At 41.0% G+C, this 19,912-nt stretch overlaps 1 protein-coding gene across 4 annotated transcripts in view; it reads right to left on the bottom strand.

Annotated features, from left to right (window-relative positions):
* The window catches only part of pax2b (paired box 2b), a gene marked incomplete at both ends in the record, with an annotated part of 29,877 nt that extends 12,485 nt beyond the window's left edge, over window positions 1-17,392 (bottom strand). For 2 of the 4 annotated variants that reach the window (XM_083933454.1, XM_083933455.1), the window contains 6 exons: window positions 2,898-3,127; window positions 11,357-11,476; window positions 11,571-11,650; window positions 14,873-15,070; window positions 15,658-15,823; window positions 17,350-17,392. In XM_083933454.1, coding sequence (XP_083789580.1) covers window positions 2,898-3,127; window positions 11,357-11,476; window positions 11,571-11,650; window positions 14,873-15,070; window positions 15,658-15,823; window positions 17,350-17,392 — 837 coding nt within the window. The remainder of the gene's footprint in view (window positions 1-2,897; window positions 3,128-11,356; window positions 11,477-11,570; window positions 11,651-14,872; window positions 15,071-15,657; window positions 15,824-17,349) is intronic. The other 2 variants (XM_083933456.1, XM_083933457.1) reach the window with 1 other exon arrangement.
* Between the last annotated feature and the right edge of the window lie 2,520 nt (window positions 17,393-19,912).

The following is a 19,912-nucleotide window of genomic DNA, read 5'->3' as shown; positions in this document are numbered from 1 at the left end:
CCCCTGATCAGCCAAGGGAGAAAGCAGTTCTGCTTTGTTACAGGCTCACCATGTGGCCCTGTTTGAGAGACACCATTCACCTTTTTTTTTGCTTTTTGCTTTTAATTTGGAGTCTAAACCACCTTTAAATTTCATTACCTCTTATCACTGAATGGAATCACTTGTACAACTTGAACTTTTTGTTGCTGTTTATTCACTCATCATTCAGATGTTGTATTAAAGGTCTAGTTCACCCAAATCACACACACAAAACATATGTTTTAACACTTGCAGTATCTTACAATGCAAATAACTGTATTTGTATGTGCTCAGGTTTTGAAACATCCACCTGCTGAATGGATTTAGTGCATTTGTGCTGCTAAGATTATAAAAAACAAGCAAACAAAAAAAAGAAATTATTAGCTTTATTTTCTATACTGATGCCAATTTGATACCCAAGTTACCTGTGTACCAATACCAAAATCATTACTTTTTTTTTTTTTTTTTACAAAGTCATCCATTTCATTTAACAAATGAAGTCAAACTTCTCAATTTTGGTGAACTGACCTAAAAACAAGCAAATTTTACTTGATCTAAAAATAGTCTCTTCCCATCTCGTCTGTCTGAATCATGTTTCTTTTTGTAAATCCACTAAAAGACACTCGTGGCAGATGTTAGCAGTTTTTTTTTTTAATGAGATGAGACTTCCGGAGTCTGAGTGTTGACAATGTTTTTCCAAAGCCCAGTGTGTGTCTGAGTGGCTCAGTGGGCCGCGCTCCCATAGGGGGACGCCCGTGACCCCGCTCTTGTCTGCCACTATCACCGATAAACTCTAATTGTCTGCTACAACTGTTCACTGGCACAATGTCGGATGTTTTCCTCTATTCTCGGAGGCTTCAGACGCCAAACAGACGTTTTATCATGCAGATAAAGGGCAGAAGGGGGAAAACTGAAAAGATAGGTCTGAAAGGGATGACCAAATGGCTAGCAGAAGTGTGGGAGGGGTGAATCCATTGAGTTTTGCATCTCCAGAATGGGTTTTTAATGCCTCGCTACAGAACCCAGACACTGGCTAATAGGGCCACAAAAAAGAAAAAAAGAAATGCGAGGCACCCATGAAAGGGAAAGTGCTCTGATTAATATTGCATTAAATTAAACCTGATTTTTCTAGACAGTTTTTTTTCTTTTTTCCTTACTTGCCCTCTTTTTTAGTCTAACCCTTTTCTCTGCTGCCTTTTTAATACTCTCCCTGACGCTCTTTGTGATTGCAAGTCATTTCCAATTCGTTTTGGTATTGATCTTCCAGTAGAAATCAGTTTTGTAATTAGCTGCAAATTAGGCCCTCTTCTGGAGGTGAGGCCTGTCCCACTGATTTATCACCTGCGTAATTCGCCCCGATTGGAGAGAAATTAAAATGAACTCAATTAGGCGACTGCCTTTGCTTTATGGGTCCGACTTGTAGTTCGGTGGGAGAAATTAATAGTCTCTTGTTGTTTAATAGTATAATGAAAGTAAATAAAGGTTATCCATTGTAATAAACTCAGAGCTTTTAATAAACGGTGGTTTGTGACGTTGAGGGCGCTGGTCCCCAAATGCCTCTTAATTTTTGAAACGAGGATGGATGGCGAGTGTTGTTTTAATATCTGAAGGGATACATGCTTTCATACATCCATTTCATGAATACATGTTACAATAAAGGCAGCCTTGGAGACTGCGTCAGTCATTAAACATCCAGATACGACACAGAGTTGGACAGCAAAGGCAAGAAGCAGTTGAATAACACAGCAAAAATAGAGGAAAAATCTAGGTATTGATTAATTTCATGTTGATGTACTGTTATTCTCAATTATAGGGGATACAAGGAATGTGTTTTTCATCACAAAATCAATAATGTGTGGGAGTTTTCCTGGTGATCCCTGCAGCATTATACATGCTTGGTTGTAATCCAGCGCTTTGACATCTCAGACATTTGTTTAATTAGCTTTCTGGGTATGGGTTAGGGAATATTTGTGACAAAGGTGTTTTTTTGTGTGCTTCAATCAGGGCTGGGTGATATAGCCAAAATCTTCAATTCCGATAGGTCATTTCATGTCTCATCCACACAGTAAAGCCTATTTTTGTATACTCCTGTGTGAATTAAATACTTTACAATGAAAAGTGCTGAGTATTTTCTCTTTTTATTAAGAACTTAAGTGCAAAGTTGACATAACATGCAAGAATCAGGACGTAAAGCGTCGTCCAAATAGTGTAATTTATTGCTGTAACACAGTTCTGCTACAGTTTTTTTTCCACATTGCGATGGAAACGATATCGAAAAATATAGATATTTGTAGCATTTTGGTGATAAAATTTATTTGATTCTGAAACCAAAACTAGGTATTTCAAATAATATTTTTTAAGAAGTATGACTTAATGTGCTTATAATTGTGAGTTTTGACAACCAAATTGTGAATGACGAAATCTTGATGTGATTTTTTCATCGATTCCATTGAAAGATGACAAATTATCTTAATGAATTATCACACAGCCCGCGCTTGAATCAGCATCACATGTACTTAGGTTGTCAAAATGATACACATATATTTAATACTTGTTTCAAAATGATAGAATATCCACATTTGATAGTATTGTAAGTACTGAAGCTATAAAAATAAACAGATCTACAATCCAATTTCAATTCAAAGGCTGCACAGATGAAACAACAGGGATGGAAATCCACTGTGTGTTGGTTTGCGTTTGTTGACCCTAAAGTGGACTTTTTGCTGTGCTATCAAAAGGTTCTGAATGTCGTTTCTTTTTGCTGGTATTGTGTCAAAGATTCAAATCCTGGTATCGTGACAACCTTAACATGCACAATGTGGGTGTATTGACATGTATGTGAAGAAAGAGCAGAAGTGGTGAGTTGCAGTGCTACTAACCTGTTCAGGTTTGATGTGCTCCGATGTAGGGAAGACGTCAGGGTACGAGGGGCGTTCAAAGACCCGGTCCAACGCTTCCAGCTGCTGCTGGGTGAAGGCATCTGCCCTAAGGTGTTTCCGTAAACTCTCCACACTACCCTGAGAATCACTGTTTGGGCCAGAACCATCTGAACCATCTACAAGAAGAGAGAGCAACAATCGAGATACTGACCCCGGGAAGCTGGCCTTTACTTCAAGCTATGCACTTTATATTCCTCTCATGTATTTTCTGTACCACCTCTGTGGGGGATCTGAGGAGGACAGAAGGGGATGGAGTGCAGGTTTTCCACTCCTTAATGGCTGTAGTGAGCCACTGGCTACATCACACAGTTTTTTTTCCCTGCACCCCCCACCACAGTAGTAACACCATCATGATCTGAATGCCCTCTGGTAATTGATGGATTACCTTCACTTGCAAACATATACATGTTGTGGCAAGCATGTATACTAATGAAAGCAGCAGCTATCCCATTAAGCTATCCCATTATAGTGCCTTTTTTTCCCTCCCTCCCCAAAACCCTCTTGGTGCTCACTGAAATCAAGAGCAGTTTTTTTTAAAAGCACAATTTCCCTTTCACAATTCAATACTGCTTTCATTCTCTGCGAGTGTGGTGGTTCCATTTGGAAACAGCGGCGGAGAACAAGAAGCTGAATAAAATCGTACAGTCTGGTTCAATCATCCTGCTCTCCAAACACAGGAATCCTCTCCTGACTCCTGACCTGATTACCCGACTGTTGGGAGAAGGATGCCTTAGCTTTTCCCGTTGTCACTTGCGTACGACACTTTAACACCTTTACAGACCACCCTACCGTACATCCTTCCCTTCCTCCTTTTCCTCCCTCCATCACCCCCCACCTCTCCTGGCTGCAGTGTCTGTGTCTGTAGGTCTCCTCCCCGGATCCCAGAAAGCTTCAGCTCCCTTACAAATCTGTCATTCTAAATTTGTGGCAGATTATGTTCTCCCCTCAGTGGGAGAGTGGTGATATATGATATGCAAGGCCCCTATTGATTGCCTGATCTGGTGGCAAGAGGGAGCTGAAATGAACTTGAAATGAACATCATGCCTCAACTCATTGTGCGTATAATACTCTACTTAATCCCACATTTTTCTCTGCCATGGAATTCAATTGATCAATCATGTCTGTGTGATAGTACCATTTGGGAGGGTTATTGCCATTCTATTCTGCTGCTTGACCTTTTTTCACCGGCTGAGGCCAGAGGATGAACCCGACTCTCCCATGAAGGAGCTATAAAAGAGAGTGTGAGTGTGTGTGTGTGTGTGTGTGTGTGTGTGTGTGTGTGTGTGCGTGTGGAACCTGAAATTGTGCTGATAGCTGCGAAAATGTCAAGCACGAGTTTGTTAGCAGTGTCTTGTTAACTATTTATTCTATTTTTACTGCACAGATGAAAGCAGGACTTATTTACGAGCGATGCACCGATCTTATATGTTTGATCGTTATCGGTGCAGATACCGGTCTTTTCATTACCCTTTATTTAACCAGGAATATTCTCGTTGAGACTTAACATCCCTATTCCAAGGGAGTCCTGGTCTTATTGGGTAAATTGGGTTTTGGCCATGATGTGACGGATTTGGTTCCTTCACCAATGTCATTATAACGGCTTTTTCTATCAGTTTCTGGTGGCTCAGTAATCTCTGATCATACCTTATATAAGGATAAAGAAAGGAGTTCAGGTGAGGTAAATACATTTTGATTATGGGAAAAGGAGATTATTGGTTCTCAGGGTCAGCAGATAACCTGACTTGAGGTTTTGACTTGAGGTTTTGGCAGAATTTGTATTCCACTGGACACAATTTTGGTATCGGAGACTGGTTTCTGATTGTAAGTCGCATTGACCCATCACATTTGTGCAGTCTTTGGTTGCATACAGGTAAACAGTCCGTATCGTAGATATCTTCTTTCATCTTCAACACGTCTCAAGTAGCTAATTGGACTGTAAAAAATGACCGGCACATGGAAGAGGAAGTCATATATATCTGCTGAAATATTGGCTGTTGCGCCTAGAAGCCTACTCGTCATCAGAACGATAATGGGTCAATGGGTGCCGAGTTTGATTTATCGATATTATCACAGTAAATCACAGTCATTTACCCCTTACAGTATCATCTGTTGTTTAGTTTGTGGAAGTCTTGATTTTACCCCAAATTTCCTCATACGTCTTCTTTATATTAAAGGGGGGAAATCATTTGCAACATTGTATGAGAGTATGTCACTCTCCAGTGAAAAGTGGCTTTCAGGTTATTTCCGAAAAAGCTTTGTCATCTAGCTTAAACATGTTTTAAAAACTAAACACTGGTGGGTGCAGTAGAATGTAAAGAATAGTTTGACATTTTGGGAAATTAATCTTCATGATAGTTTTAAGAGAAGATCATTACCACTCTCATGTCATGTTAGATATATATCTACGGCCAGAAGATGAGTTTTGCATAAAAACTGGACAACAGGGGAAAACTGGCACTGTGCAAAGGTAAAAAAAAGATCTTCCTTCCAGCCCCTCTAAAGCCCACTTCCCCCCTGCTTCTAGTCTTTATGCTAAGCTAACCCTGTCTTAGAAAGCGTATAGGTTAAACCGTTCCTTTGGGAGGTTAATGCAACTGCCTCAAGAGAGAAAAAAACAACTCTGATTGTTCCATTCAGGTAAATATTCGTTTTCTGGCCCTCACCTACTATAGCTGCTGCTTGTCACTTTATCAAACTCAATTGTTCTCTTTGCGATCAAAGCAAATAGAGTCATTAATTACTTTCCATCAGCCGGCCCGAGCCGCAACAGCTGATCAATACGCCCCCCACCATATTTGTCATTCACCACTGTGGAATACACTTCCCACACACAAGACAAACCATCCTGGGTCAACCTACGTACTCTTCCTCCCACTCAGACTGAGGACATTCCCATCTGCACTCCCAACTACTGACTCCCATCTGACAAATCAGCAACGACTGTATTTTGGTGATGGAGATGATTCTGGTGACATTTAGAACATTTAAGTAGCTAATTAAGCTTCCTCGAGCGTAAATCAAGTTTATGAGACTGTCCTTTTAGGAGAAAATATCGCATCAGTCATCAGGCTTTAAGGTGTTGTGGAAATTATGAGTTGTCCGTCGGAAGCAAAGGAGGAAGTAGTGTGGTGTAATTATAGTGCAACAAAGTGTTAACAACTGTTTCCGTTTCCTACCGATGGTCTCCTGATCATGATAAAGTAGTCATTTTAAGCCAAACCACGCTCTTTCCCTAACCCTAACCAAACCTTAACCAAAACCATTTTACATTTAACACTTTTAATGTGAATGACTTTCATTTTCTTACCATATGACACGAGTAAGAAGAATACTGGTTATTTCACATTAGAGATTTCTATATTTGTGTTTCGTATGTGCTCTTACTTGCCAGAAAAAGGGTGATGCCATGGTACTTCTAAGCCTGAATCAGAATTCAAAAATATAAAAACGTGATGGGTTGTTTTTTTAGTACGTCGGTCAGAAGATGCCACTGTCCCTTTAAATCCCTTTAGCGTCATCCGCACAGACCAGATAACACAGATTTGTTTAGTTCCTTGGCGATCTTAGTTGTTTTTTTTTAAATTATATGCTCTTATATGTTTTTTCCAATGTTGGTTCTTTGTTTTTTGCTTATTTATTAACAAATAGTACACGTCAAAAAGAAATATCTACAATTTGAATCTATAAGCTCTTGTTGTCACTACAAGAAATCAGATCCATGATTTGGACATGTCCAAATCTGCCTATCATGCAGCGGTGATACTAATCTTTGACCACAGTGGCTTTGTCGGTGCGTTACGCGCTTGTCCCGCTCTGTGGTCGTTTATTGATCATCGCTGGAGTTGAGTGTATTCATCTTGACATCGGTCTGTATTAACACTCCGGTAACGAGGGAGCAGCCTCTATCAGATCAGATAACCAGCTCTATAAAGCAGACTCCTCTCTGCGGGTTTGGCACCCAGAGGTCACGACCCCTAGCAGGGGCCTTTAGCCAAGGCAACTCTCGGACTGGGGGTGAGTCTGAGCCACTGCCCGCCAAACAAAACAGAACCATTATCATGAATGAAGTGCAGGTTGAGTATGAATAGTAGCCTTTAGTTAAAGTTGGACGTTAATAGAGGGAAAAAAAAGATTTCAGAATAAAAATTTCAACTTTTTCACGCTGTAAAAACCAAGTTTCTAAGTTCTTGTTAGAGGCACGTGGATGTGAGTTGGCACCTTGAGGTCATGAAAGCCCCCCTCAGATAAATGAGCTCACCCCCCTCTCAGTCTGCTCCTTGTTTAAATAACATGTCAGCATACATACACTCTCAATCCCTTAACACATTATGTATTTCACAATAATACACCTATATAATTTCCCGCCTGATTCAATTCTTGGCTAAATGAAATCAAATTAAAGCAAATTGGATGAACTCAGCCGCGTTTTGTTTTGTCTAATTGAGTGTTTTGATTATGTAAACATAACTGAAATACTGTGATATGCTTGTTCTGCATCACCAAAGATCTGTCAGTAGTGTTTGACTGGATTGGACGATAAATGAATTAATGGATCGATGGAAAATGAACAAACATTTCAATAATTGGTTAATGGAAAAATAGCGTTTTCTGTTTGCAGCTCGTTAAATGTGAGAATTTGCTACCTTAATCCGTTTTATATGATTGTAAATTTCAATTTTGGGGGGTGTTTGTCAAACAAAACAAGAACATTAGTAGTGGTATTAGCATTCTCTGACATTGCATGATTAAGATATTCCTTATTTGCAGTCCTATGTCTGATCCCCATAAGGGGAACATTGCTTTCTGTCGGCCATCAATTTCCTTTGATGTTCCTGAGCTTTTAAAGTCTTTATTAATTTAATTTGGAGGTTGCACTTAGGTGCTGACATTTCTGCTGCGCTCTGAGTTCCTGTGTTGATCTCCCCCATAACAGATGCTGATACACAGAGCAGCGGTATGACGGCAGCCCGCTCCATCACTCATTTCTATCTGCACACATCGGTTCAGACTCATGACGCTCAGAGATGAGAAATAATTAATTCAACAGCTACTGAAGCACAGCATCGCATCCATTCTGACTGCCACTGGCTATTGTTGTTGGCTTTTGAAATATACTGTATGATGATCATCTTATCATGAAATTTCTCTCTCGGTGTTACTCTCATAAATCAAGAAGAAAGCCCGTCACAAAGCAAGAAAGCGACCAGAAAGGCTGAAATTAAGAATCATCTCCAGGTCTGATTGTGCAATTTGCGGGACGCTCTGAAAGGACGAGTGATATGACTTTGAAAGATCGGACACACTTCATGGACAACGCATGTTCTCAACAGACCTCCAAGCTGTCTGCTCTGGTCAATTCAACTCACTCAAACGCTCACTAATAACAAGAATGTGAACAAAAACATCCATTAAAGCAGATTTGTACTTAAACACCACACCCTGTATGACAGATTTGTATTTGACCCTGAGAGAAGCAGCTTCTCCTTTGTCTTTTCTGGAGCCCACAGTGTCAGAAGCAGTGGGGGTGGAGGGGTTGGGATGTGGGGTACTTGGATGTTAATCTGCGAGGTAATAGCTTTTCTCTACAGAATTGCAAATTCTAATATATGTCACTTTGTAAAAGGTGCGGACAGCCGTGGTCACCAAAGACACCATCTCCAGAGGTCTCTCTCTTGCTCTCCCCCACACTGTCCGTCCGCAACAATGGCTGCCAAGTGTAACATGCTACTTTTAATTTGCAATAACACGTGACGATAGCAGATTAATGGCTCTTATGACACCTGTGTCCCTGAAGCTCCTCTTGCCGAGACCCAGTGTACATAACGTGTGTCACACTACATTATCTCTACATCCCTCCTTTAATGGGGGACCTTTTTTTAAGGGCAGTGCTGACTTGGAAACTTAGGAGCTGTCTGCCTGCTTGGCAGAGAGCCACAGCTACTGCCTAAAACAAATACTCTGGGCCACACAGCCAATCCATTTCAGCGGGGCTTGTGTTGCACACCGCCCTCCCCTCTGTAACCCCTTACTCTCGCTCATTTTTGTTCATGTTTTCAACCCTCGATAATGACTGCTTGTGCCACAATCATCATGAGGCTTACCAAGTTAAATAGGGCTCAGGCAAGCTACTGTGCTGTGAGGAAATTTAATCCAAGCATTAACTGACTATAGACTTCTGCCTACTAAGGGAAGCAAAAATACGTCTGAATTGCAAACAAGAAACACTTAAACACATATCTCTGCAAAAAAACCCAAACTGCTTTAACCCAAAAATGACCATGAAACACCACGATTGCACGATAGAACAAACATGCTTCTTACTTCTATGTGTTTGATTTCAGAAGCAGGATTTTCCAAATACTGATGCTTGTATGTAGATCGTTAGAAATATTTCTGCCCTGTTTGTTAGGTTAAAGACTAACCAGTACTCTTTTGGTCACTTCCAGATGTATTTCTTAACAAGTGACCAAATGTCTTGTTTTTTCAATGTTAATGTAATTAAAAATGCTTGAATAGAAGCAGAGAAAGAAGGCCCCTCAAAACAGTGAATGGAAAAAAGGGCGAAATATGGCATTTGTGATGAATTTGATGACCAATAAACCTCCAAAACTAACAATACACGCTTATGCATGGCCATATACACTCCAGGTTAAGGCATACTGGAGCTGCAGCCTAAATTTAAAAATCAAACTCCTCACTATTTTCCTGATGACACAAATTAAATGTTACTCAGTGTTGCAAAAACCTCACATCAATATTATTGAGTGTCTGTCCTAAATGGCAGCTATAGACACTTAAGCCTAACAGCTGCAAAATCTAGAAATTCTGAGCGTTTTTTTGTTGTTGTTGTTTTTTTTTGGGGGGGGGGGGGTAAGGTGCACTTTTAGAGAAGACAATTGTGTCTACAGGGTAACATCGTATGTAATGTACTATTCTCACAAACTGTGGCTCGAGGCGAGACATTGCTTTTGCAACCGTGTGTGTGCGGTCGAGGCCTGGGGTTTATGTTTTGGAAAGACAAAGTATCCCTGACCCTGTGGTTCCAGGTAGGCACCAGCTGGCCGTTGAGAGAGTATATAAGAACCACAGCTCCCTCTGTCACCCTCAGTACAAGTCCTACCCTGATGCAAACACACACACACACACACACACACACACACACACACACACACACGCACAGCTTTCTTCTCTTTCATCGTAATGTTGGCCGAGCACCTAAATCACAGAAATGGCAGCACATCAGGGGAATCATTTGGGACTGAATAGCCATAGAAACATGGCGCTGTCACCTGGAAGACCTCCACAACACAGGCCAGCTCTCCTCCTCACACACACATACCTTATTCCTCTCCATGCCCTTTAATACCTCTTTGCCCTTCAGTAGCAATCTGCATAGAAATGTGTGCATTCTATCATTCAGGGACTAGACATTACACCCTGGCTAATATGAAAGGTCCTCGAACGACTGAAAATGAACCCTTGAAAATGCCAGACGTTTGCATTATGCCTCTGCGATTGCATCTCTTACAGGGAAAGACTTGATTATGTCATTTGCCATGTCCACGTCATGCTGGTTTTTATATCTTTGCCAGGAAATCTACCTCTGACAGGTCATTAGTCATTCCTCCCTCCCTGCACACACATAAAACATCAATTCCACTCAATATCCCGCAAACCCCCGTGCTTCTCAACAAACGCCATAACAAAGAAGATGCTATGTAAACTGCTGCCGTGCTCTGATTAGCTCTCATTCCAGAGCACTGCAGAAATAAGGCACTCATTCCCCACCCTGTTTGAGATAACTGCCCCTGTTCAGCAGCCACATCATCCCTCCGTACCCACACATGCTTTGCAACATGAGTGCATCTGTTTAGCTATTCTCATCAGACTTATGTAGTGACATTAAGGAAGCCTATTGCTTACAGAACCAATAATCTATATCGCCTCAGGCCCTCCTTATATCCACTAACCTACTACTTCAGCGGCAGAAGTGGAGCCCCTTTTGTTAAAGGAAGAAAAAAAAAGCCTCCACAGAGCTACAGCGGCTTTCTTGACTGACCTGGGTGGTTGGCTACATCATCTTGACATGTAATTATCTAAAGCCCTTTAATCACTTCCATAAAGATTAATTGCAGGAGACAACAGCGGAGGTCGTGTCTTCAAATCAAAAGACTCCTTGGCAGATTGACACAGCAGTGTAGCAGAGTTCAGACTTAGGTGTTTTATAAGGGTCATCTACTGGAACTGAAGCAGGTTTTAATGCTGTAATTGCAAGTTCAGCAAAGTGGGTTTTATAGTATAAAGCTGCACAGGGTTGTTTTTTTTAAAAGATATTTTCTGCATGCTAATCCTGAGCTGAGCTTTTTCTTTTCTCCTCAAGATAAAAAAAATGATCTTACCGTCATCTCTTTTCCTCTTTTCACCGTTGGATCGTGGAATACCCAGAATACCATTGATGGAGTAGGACCCTGCAGGGTCGTTGGATGCGCTGGTTACAGGCGGAGATGCTGTGCTTGGTACTGGGGGGGAAAAAAGACAAAAAAAATTAAATTCATGTGCTGTGATGCCATTTGATGCCCAGTATGAAGCTGATGCTGTGAGCTGCAGTATTACCGATGGTGTGGCCTGGTGTCGACAGGGATGACCCATCAGGAGATGGATGGAAAGGCTGCTGGACTTTTGTTCGGATGATCCTGGGGAACAAAGGAAAAGGCAGATGTCACTGCTCCTTTTCAATGACTGACCTTTCTTTCCGTAGATTTCCGAAGTGCCCCTAACTGCAACTTCTATGGAGATATTGTGTGACTAAGATATCAACTCAAAGGCAAGACAGGATCAGTGGTTCTACCTTTAAATGTGAGGTCTGGAGAAAAGACTTTATTGCACTTTTGGTCTGAGTGATCTTGCAAACAAAGCATGAAATCACATCAATTCACCTCAATGATCAGCTTCACTGACTCTACCTGGCCCTCACTAATCAGCTCTCTCCCCTCTCTCTCTCTCTCTCCCTCTCCCTTTCCCACTGTGGAGGGGGTTTCACTGGGGCCGATCACAGCTCTATAGTAGCCTTTTGCTTCCCAGATCAAACATCTCTGTAGAACCAACGGCCCCCATGTGCCAATGCGGATGAGGTTGTATTGATCGGGGCTTGGGGAGAAAAAGTTGGGGATTAGTCACACGAGCAAACAGATGCAAATAGAAAGCTATAAATTATATGTGACAGGAAAGCAATAGTTCCTTATTGCCTTGCACAAGCTTACGCCAGCATTAGATTCCTTTAATCTGAATGGCACTTGGGGAGAAAGGGAGCTGTCACAATAATTTGTAAACTTTAAAACTATTCATCACGTATGCCACAGGAGCAATTTTAGAGCACAAAGGGGAAAGGTCCGGTGAGGACTGTGGAGCCTTTTTAGCGTTGGATTCTTTGAACAGTTCAGTTCCTTTTTGTTCTTATTTCTTTTTCATGTTTTATTTCAGAGCGATAATATTCACCCGCTCAGATAAAGCAACACAGATTACAATTTTGAAACAAAATATTGCTGTTATATTTGCTCCATATTGTCCAGAAATACATCAGATGATTTGGATATTGATGTTACTTTAGGTGCCAGAAGGCTTCAGAGGAATAAATCTGTCACAAATAAAAAAAAAACGAAGAAAGAAAACTCTCCTTGGAGGCAAAGCTACCTGACAACAAGCCTTTCCAGAGAGCGCATATTGACGTTTTAATTTTTTCCACTTCTCCTCATAACAGTTATTCGACCCCTCGACTCGCGTGTGCTACATAAATTCAAAGACTTTATTTGGTATCCATGTTCACGATATTGAATAAGCAATTTGGGGGAATGAATTAATAACCTGGCTGTTTCTGAAAATCCCCCGAAGAAATATTAAAATTGCTTTCCTTCTGGATCAATACTATCGAGCGCCATTGAGGACCTTTTTTTTTTTTTTTTTTTTTATGTCTGCCAACAGGGTAGCGTTACTTGTTGGTTGTGGTGGCCCTGGCTCGTAGTACAACACTATCTCTGTAGCATTTAATAATGCATGCAGGCGAAAGGTGTTTAAATGGAGCGTCCTCTTTTGTCAACAGTCCTGAGGTCAGACAGTCTGCCACAGGAACCCACGACTGGCCCCAGTCAGAATCATCCAACCGGAAAAGACTTTGGCTCCAGTCTTTTGCTTTTTTCCCCCTGAATTGTCTTAACTGGGGAAAGCCCTGTTTCTGCACCTGAATGAAAACGTATCTCCTCATTTATTTTGAGGCACTGTTTTCAGGGATTTTTTTTCATAAACTTGAAGTAGCATCAGGTAATCTGGAGCAAAGATTGAAACACTGAAGATGTTTTCATTGATTTTTTTTTTTTTTTTTTTGCAATTTGTATTGAAATACTAACCTCCAGCTAAATCAAAACAAATGCATCTCGTGTGTGTGTGTGTGTGTGTGCATGCGCGCGTGTGTGTGTGTGTGTGTGTGTGTGTGTGTGTGTGTGTGTGTGTGTGTGTGTGTGGAACAGACCAACACAATGAAATCTTCTGCTTTAAAAAAAAAGAAAATATTCAGCATTAAGCCATAATAGAAATTCAAAGTAGCTCTCATATTTGGCTGATAGAATTACAGTTCTTTGTATTCACAATTTAATTTCCCACATAAACAAAGACACACAAGCCCCCCCCCCCCCCCCCTCCCCCCTTTCCACAGTCCAAAATAGAAAGCTTTAATTGGAATTGAAAAAACTTTATAGGCCTCTTTTAATGATATTAATGTACATTCTGAATTTATCACATACATGTGTCTGAGCCTCCTTAAATGGGGCTTTTTAAGCAGCCACGAAGCATGAAATGAATTTTCTTCAGCCTTTTCTCTATTTAAAAGATGTCTTGTGTGGAGCTGTCCATGCTCTCCCATCAGCTCATTAAAATGTAATGCTGATGCTGGCTCTATGGAACAGTGCCTCTTAACCAAAGTTCATCACCAGGGATCTCTGGTGATGGGGGGTGTCCTGGGTCCTCCTGTAGCTGCCACTGTAGAAACTATGGTGCTGTTTATGAATTTCTTTAAGACAACTGAAGCTTTGTAGCATAAAAAATTACTGTGTTGATGTTAATTATGGGTATTTTACCTGGTAATTTGGCACATAAGCGTTTTTAAAGCCACGATCAAGGCAAAATTGATGCCACACTTTTATGCATCATCATAATCTTGCATCAATATTAATTACAGCAAGATATCACCTCGGATTTTAATGCAAGGATTTAAACAAGGAGCCGTAAGTATAAACGGGAAGTGGTTTTTAAGGCTTATTAATGTCGTTTTTTTATCATTTGTGATAGTGATGCAAAAATATTCCAAATTAAAAATCTGCTTCTCTTTAATTCCGTTTTCTTCAAAATAAAATAAATAAAACAAAATCCTGCAAAACAATCTATCTCTCTCTCTCTCTCTCTCTCTCTCTCTCTCTCTCTCTCTCTCTCTCTCTCTCTCTCTCTCTCTCTCTCTCTCTCTCTGTGCAGCAGCAGCAGCAGCAGCAGCTCCAGCACATTAGATGTGCTAAAGAAAATTGGCCTGCTTTATAGCGCCACGGGATCTGGTCACCGAATATTGATCGGTTTTCATCTCGACAGATTCACTCAGTCCTGGATGTACTGCTGATTGTTGAGGGAGTTTGGTCTGAAAGATTGAATTGCACCTCAGAGACCGGAGGCAGCCTCGGCGTGCCGGGCAGCAAAGTTGGCCAAACAATATTCTGCTGTGGGTGGTGCGCTTAGTGCGCACAGACAAGCTCCACTGTGATAACAAATACTTTATTCATTAAAGTGTTTGCATCCTGCAGCAAAAAAAAAAAAAAAAAATCAAGAAAACCTGATGTTGCATGTATTTTTGCGGTTGTGTTTCAATGTTTGTGTCCTACCTGTTAATGGATGAGACGCTGGGGACAGTGTCGTTGTCGCACACGCCCTCTGCCAGCAGTCTGTCTCGGATCTCCCAAGCAAACATGGTGGGGTTCTGTCTCTTGTAGTCTGCGATTTTGTCCACCACCTTTGGCGTGGCCACTTTGGGTTTAGACCCACCAATCACCCCTGGTTTGATGCTGCCAGTCTCGTAGTATCTGCAATAATGATAATGCATGACCCAATGATAGCTTGCAATATTAAATATTTAACATCATGTTAAACGCAGTGATACACTCATACGATGCAAGCTTTGCAGATATTATTTTTGAGAACTTTTTTTTTTTTTTTTTTACAAGAAAGTCCCCAAAAAGTCAAACTTTTCTTCAGCCAAATATCAAACTTAAAGGTCTTATGGGTCTTTACAGGCAATTTTCAAATATCCTAATATCTCAATACAAACACACATTTGCTTAAAAGTGCAAGAAAAACGCATTAGCGCATGCATTAATACACGGCAAAATGGCATTATGTAAATGATCTATTCAATATTTCCACTAAACACCAATACACATATAAAAATGGAGGAGAAGCCCACCTGAACTCCACTAACCTTTAAAAGAATGGTAATCTATAATTTAGGGTGACTAAAATATAGTGATTTAATAATTAAAAGCTGAGTTTTGTAGGTCGAGCTCTCTCCTCCACCTCCACCACTGTTTATACATCGTGCATATTCATCCACCTCCTCACACCCAGCAGAGTGTACCTGGCTGCAGGGCTTGTCCGGAGAGTGTTCACCCACCTGCCCAGGATCTTGCTGACGCAGCCGTGACTGACCCGCAGCTGTCTGGAGATGTCGCAGGGCCGGACGCCCTGGTGGGCCAGCTCCACTATCCGCTGCCTCACCACGTCCGGGAGGGGTCTGCCGTTCACAAACACCCCGCCGAGCTGGTTCACACCTCCGTGCCCTACGTGGGATACAACAGCAGCACACACACAACCGTAACATTACATAAAGTCGTTTCGGAGAGGAGGACAGGTGAGTTTTTATTTTTGTAGATATTTTTTTTATTATCATAATGTGAACAAAAATGACGGAATTGTTTCTATGGAGCAGGTGTATTTATATGTATTTATAGTATTGTGAATACACTTTTAAGGATGCACGAGAGCTGCAAATAAACAGTTTGAAATTAACCTGTTAATAAAAAATACATATTATAATTAGTGTTATTTAATTGTATGGATTTATAATGTTGTGCAGCGCATCACTCCTCTTTGTTTTAAACGCTTTATAAATGCAACACAGTGATTAAATGATGTTTTGGTCATTATAATAATATAATAACAATAACTGATGGGTAAAAAAGGAGGTGGGTGTTTTGCTGATTTAAGAGAAAGCAAACAGTAGAGATAACTGTTGTGTGCTCAAGGAATGTACATGTTTATATTTTTTAATTCAACAAAACGGACATGGCAGCTGAAGACATGTCTTATCTATATTTGGTCCATGCTGGTTGGTCTGTAGCCTGTTTGTCCCTCCCTTTGTGTTTAAAACTATTGATCTCTAACTAAATTACGATTAATCAGCCTGCAATACCTTTAAAGCATTTTGTAAACCAAAAAAAGGCTTAATTCAAGTGCTGAGCAGCTACTCATACAGTATATTTTTTATTTTTCATCTGCTACTCTGTTATTGTGCAATTAATGGAATAAATACAATCTGCACATGTCATAACTGCTTTCAATTCTGACAATAATTACAAATATTTATATATTTGAGTCTCCAGTAAAGTTCCCCACAGTCACACCTCATATTTTCTGAGCAGCTCCACGGCTCCTGTTATGGCTATGAAGTTACAAGCTCCCTCGTTTTCCTCGCACGGTAATTTTAAATAATTGAACGAGCTTTGATTACTCACATTACATATTATTTAGTAAACGAAGAGGTCATCAATTATTCACACACATTCACCAAATTACAAGTAGGCTCCTGTGTGTGTGGACTTAAGTTTTGGACTCACAGACCTTGCTGTTATTTGAATGATTTAAATAATTAGAATAACTGACTTATTGTAGGCCTAACGTACACGCACACTGCGCGGGAAGCTCAAGGGTGATACACGTGTAAATTACAGCTGCCAACGCATGTTCTTTGTTTACTATGATAAGTTTAATTTCTGCACATTGCTGCTTTGTGCACAGAACTATTCTTGGCGTTTATTATATGTTTTTTAAATAATTACAAAGCAGAATATTGGCTGAAATGTGCACACGTAAGGTATGAGGAGGATATTTATTCCATTATGCTCCTTGTGTTCCCATGCTTGCCTGCATGTCAGTTTATCAGCATGTTTTTAAGCTGCAGGATGCTGTTAACCATAAAAGTCGCTGTTCTCTGCTGCGGGCCATTGTAATGTGCAGAAATTATATATTATCATGTGTGTCCGCATGCGTGTCAAAGCTGCGGAGAAACTCGGGTTGTGCTACTTACGGTGCATCGCCGTGAAGGGGTCTGCTTTGCAGTGAATATCCATTGGATAGCAAAGGAAAGAGAGATAATCAACTGAAGTCGCCGTTTCGCCTTCCTATCAAGGATGAAAATGTGAAGAAAAAAAGGTGGATCTACTCGATGGAGGGACTTAGTTTGCCCCCTCCACCCCCGCTTCAACAACCGATCGGATGGCAACTTCTTCCCCCAAAAGTTGCCTGTCTTTTTCTTCAACAGTCCGGTCCGGGAGCGGAGGTCTGGCAGGTGCGCAGCATGACCGAAGGATTGTTTCAGTAATACGACCTGCTGTGTTTAGTTTATCGGTATTTTTCAAAAAAGAAAAGCCTTGTGGGTGGACAGAGGTAATTCTCACAGCATGTCAGCGAGCAGTTTCTTTAGAAATGAAGGTCCAGCGTGCAGGGCCCGGTATCTCCTCAATCCTGGTGGCCTTGATTCACGCGTCAAAACGGCGGAGGAAACACGCGCACGCACACGTCGGGTTTCTCTTCAGCGCTGGGTGCGTTAGCCTGGATCTTTGGGCTGGGAATGAAGCCTCTCTGTGTGTCGGTGGTTCTAAAAGCTGCAACCCTCTCCTCCTCTCTCTCTCTCCCCCCTCTCCTCCCCTCTGCAGACCCCCCTTTTGCTTATATGGATGACTTGTCAGACAAAGGCAATAGATGCCAACACTTTGTGATTCGCCAACGTTAAAAAAAAAAAAAACGGGGTCCAAATGAGGAGGTCTCTGGGTCTGACACACCGGCAGGAAGGGGAGGGAGATAAATAAGGGATGGATTCGGAGTTAGAAATATCCGAGTTTATTAGACATTATAACAGCCATGAGTTATATGCTCGTTTACTGGAAGTTTTGAATCAATGAAATAGAGATTATTTTTTAAATGTGTGTTTCTTTCTGATCTTTTCCCCTTTATTACACGGACTAACAGCCTGTCCCTGGGAACACACCTGCATTCTCACAATTCGGATTTAGCTCGATCCTTTCTTTGAATTTTATTTTTTATTTCATTGTTTTGCTTACCTGTCGGTATGTCCACTCTGGAACCCAAGTAGGCCTAAAATAATGCATTTATTACTTCAATTCGATACATAAAGTGTCAAATTGTGGCTTGTATAGGTAAAACTGATGTATTGACCCTCTTACATCCAGCTGATGGTGTGATGATTGCAGCGGTCCAAACTGGGAGCAGTGGTGGCGGTTGGAGGTTGGAGGTGAAGCTGATCTGCACGCAGCAGTGCCGCTTCGCTTCTGTAGATGGCGCTGTATAGTTTCTCAAATCTAAAGGTGCTGTGAAAGTATAGCTCAACAAAGTAAAACTTGGGGGGGTGCATGTGATCAACTGAGAAGTCAAAATATTCTCCTGTAGCAATAATCCATAAGATGCAGATCCATGTAAAGTGTTGCAGGGAATTAACCAGCAGACGACTTACACCTGCACCTGTCATCTGTAAATGGGAAGTTAACCTAAACAATACATCATGGAAGTAAGGGCGCTTCATTTAGGTTGCATATTGTATTTTTAATATATCGATTAATAGTTGAAGAAGTTGCACTTGAACCCCTCATAATTCTGTAGATGGATGATAAATTCAATATATAGCCTATAATAACAATAAGCTTAATTTGTTTAGCACTTTCCTTAACAAATGTATTGAATGTTTTAAATGGGGACTAAAAAATGATGCAATAAAAGCTTAAATAATTAAGTGAAAAATTAAATGAATTTAAAAAAAATGGAATAAAGGGCTTAACAATTAATAAATTAAAATCTAATGTTTATCGAAATTTCGGTCAATTAGTCATCGACTGTGTCTACATCCCAAAGTGGCAATAATAGCAATTATTTAAAAGAAAATAAAACAATCCACACATTTAAAAATAAAATAATTTCAGGTGACTAATTAATATTCCTTGTTATTTTATTTTTTGGAGGGGGGGGGGTGTTTGGGTGGGGGTGGGGGGCATCTCTTTGGGGCAGACGGCCACATCTCGCGCTGTGCCTCCTGGTCAGGTTAGGGGATGATTTCTCTTTTTGTTACTGTTTTTGGAGTGAGCTTCTGGTACAATATGTAGCACTATAGGCTGTAATTTCACAGCCGGCTGCACATTTCCCTTAAAGCTACATTCTTTTTTTCCCCCTTCTCCCCCCTGTAAGACCCCCACCACCACCACCACCACCACCATCACCATCATCAGCATCACCCCCTCCCTCAGTGTTCTCTCTCGTGCCCTCCTGCTCCCCACATTTTGATCTCACCACTGCAAAAATTAAGCAGAATGAAGAGGATGAGGGGTGGAAAACAAAATGCTGAAATTGTGTTTTTTGTTGTTGTTGTTGACACATCTAAACGAATACACCGCTTTCACGCGCTTACTCGGTTTGTGTTTGAACAGCACGTGCGGTCAGATGGGCTTTCTCTCTTTTTAGGAAGGGGGCCGCTCCATTCAGCTGCTACAACACGGGGTCACAGCTCCTAAAAAGCCATTTAAACAATACAAAGGCGGAATCAATGATTGTCTTTTATGCTGTTGTTGTTTTTGCATGTTTAC

The sequence above is a fragment of the Echiichthys vipera genome (assembly GCF_963691815.1).
Source record: "Echiichthys vipera genome assembly, chromosome: 18".
NCBI lineage: Eukaryota > Metazoa > Chordata > Actinopteri > Perciformes > Trachinidae > Echiichthys > Echiichthys vipera.
Note: the sequence above shows the minus strand (reverse complement) of the source record. Positions and strands in the feature narration are given on the sequence as shown.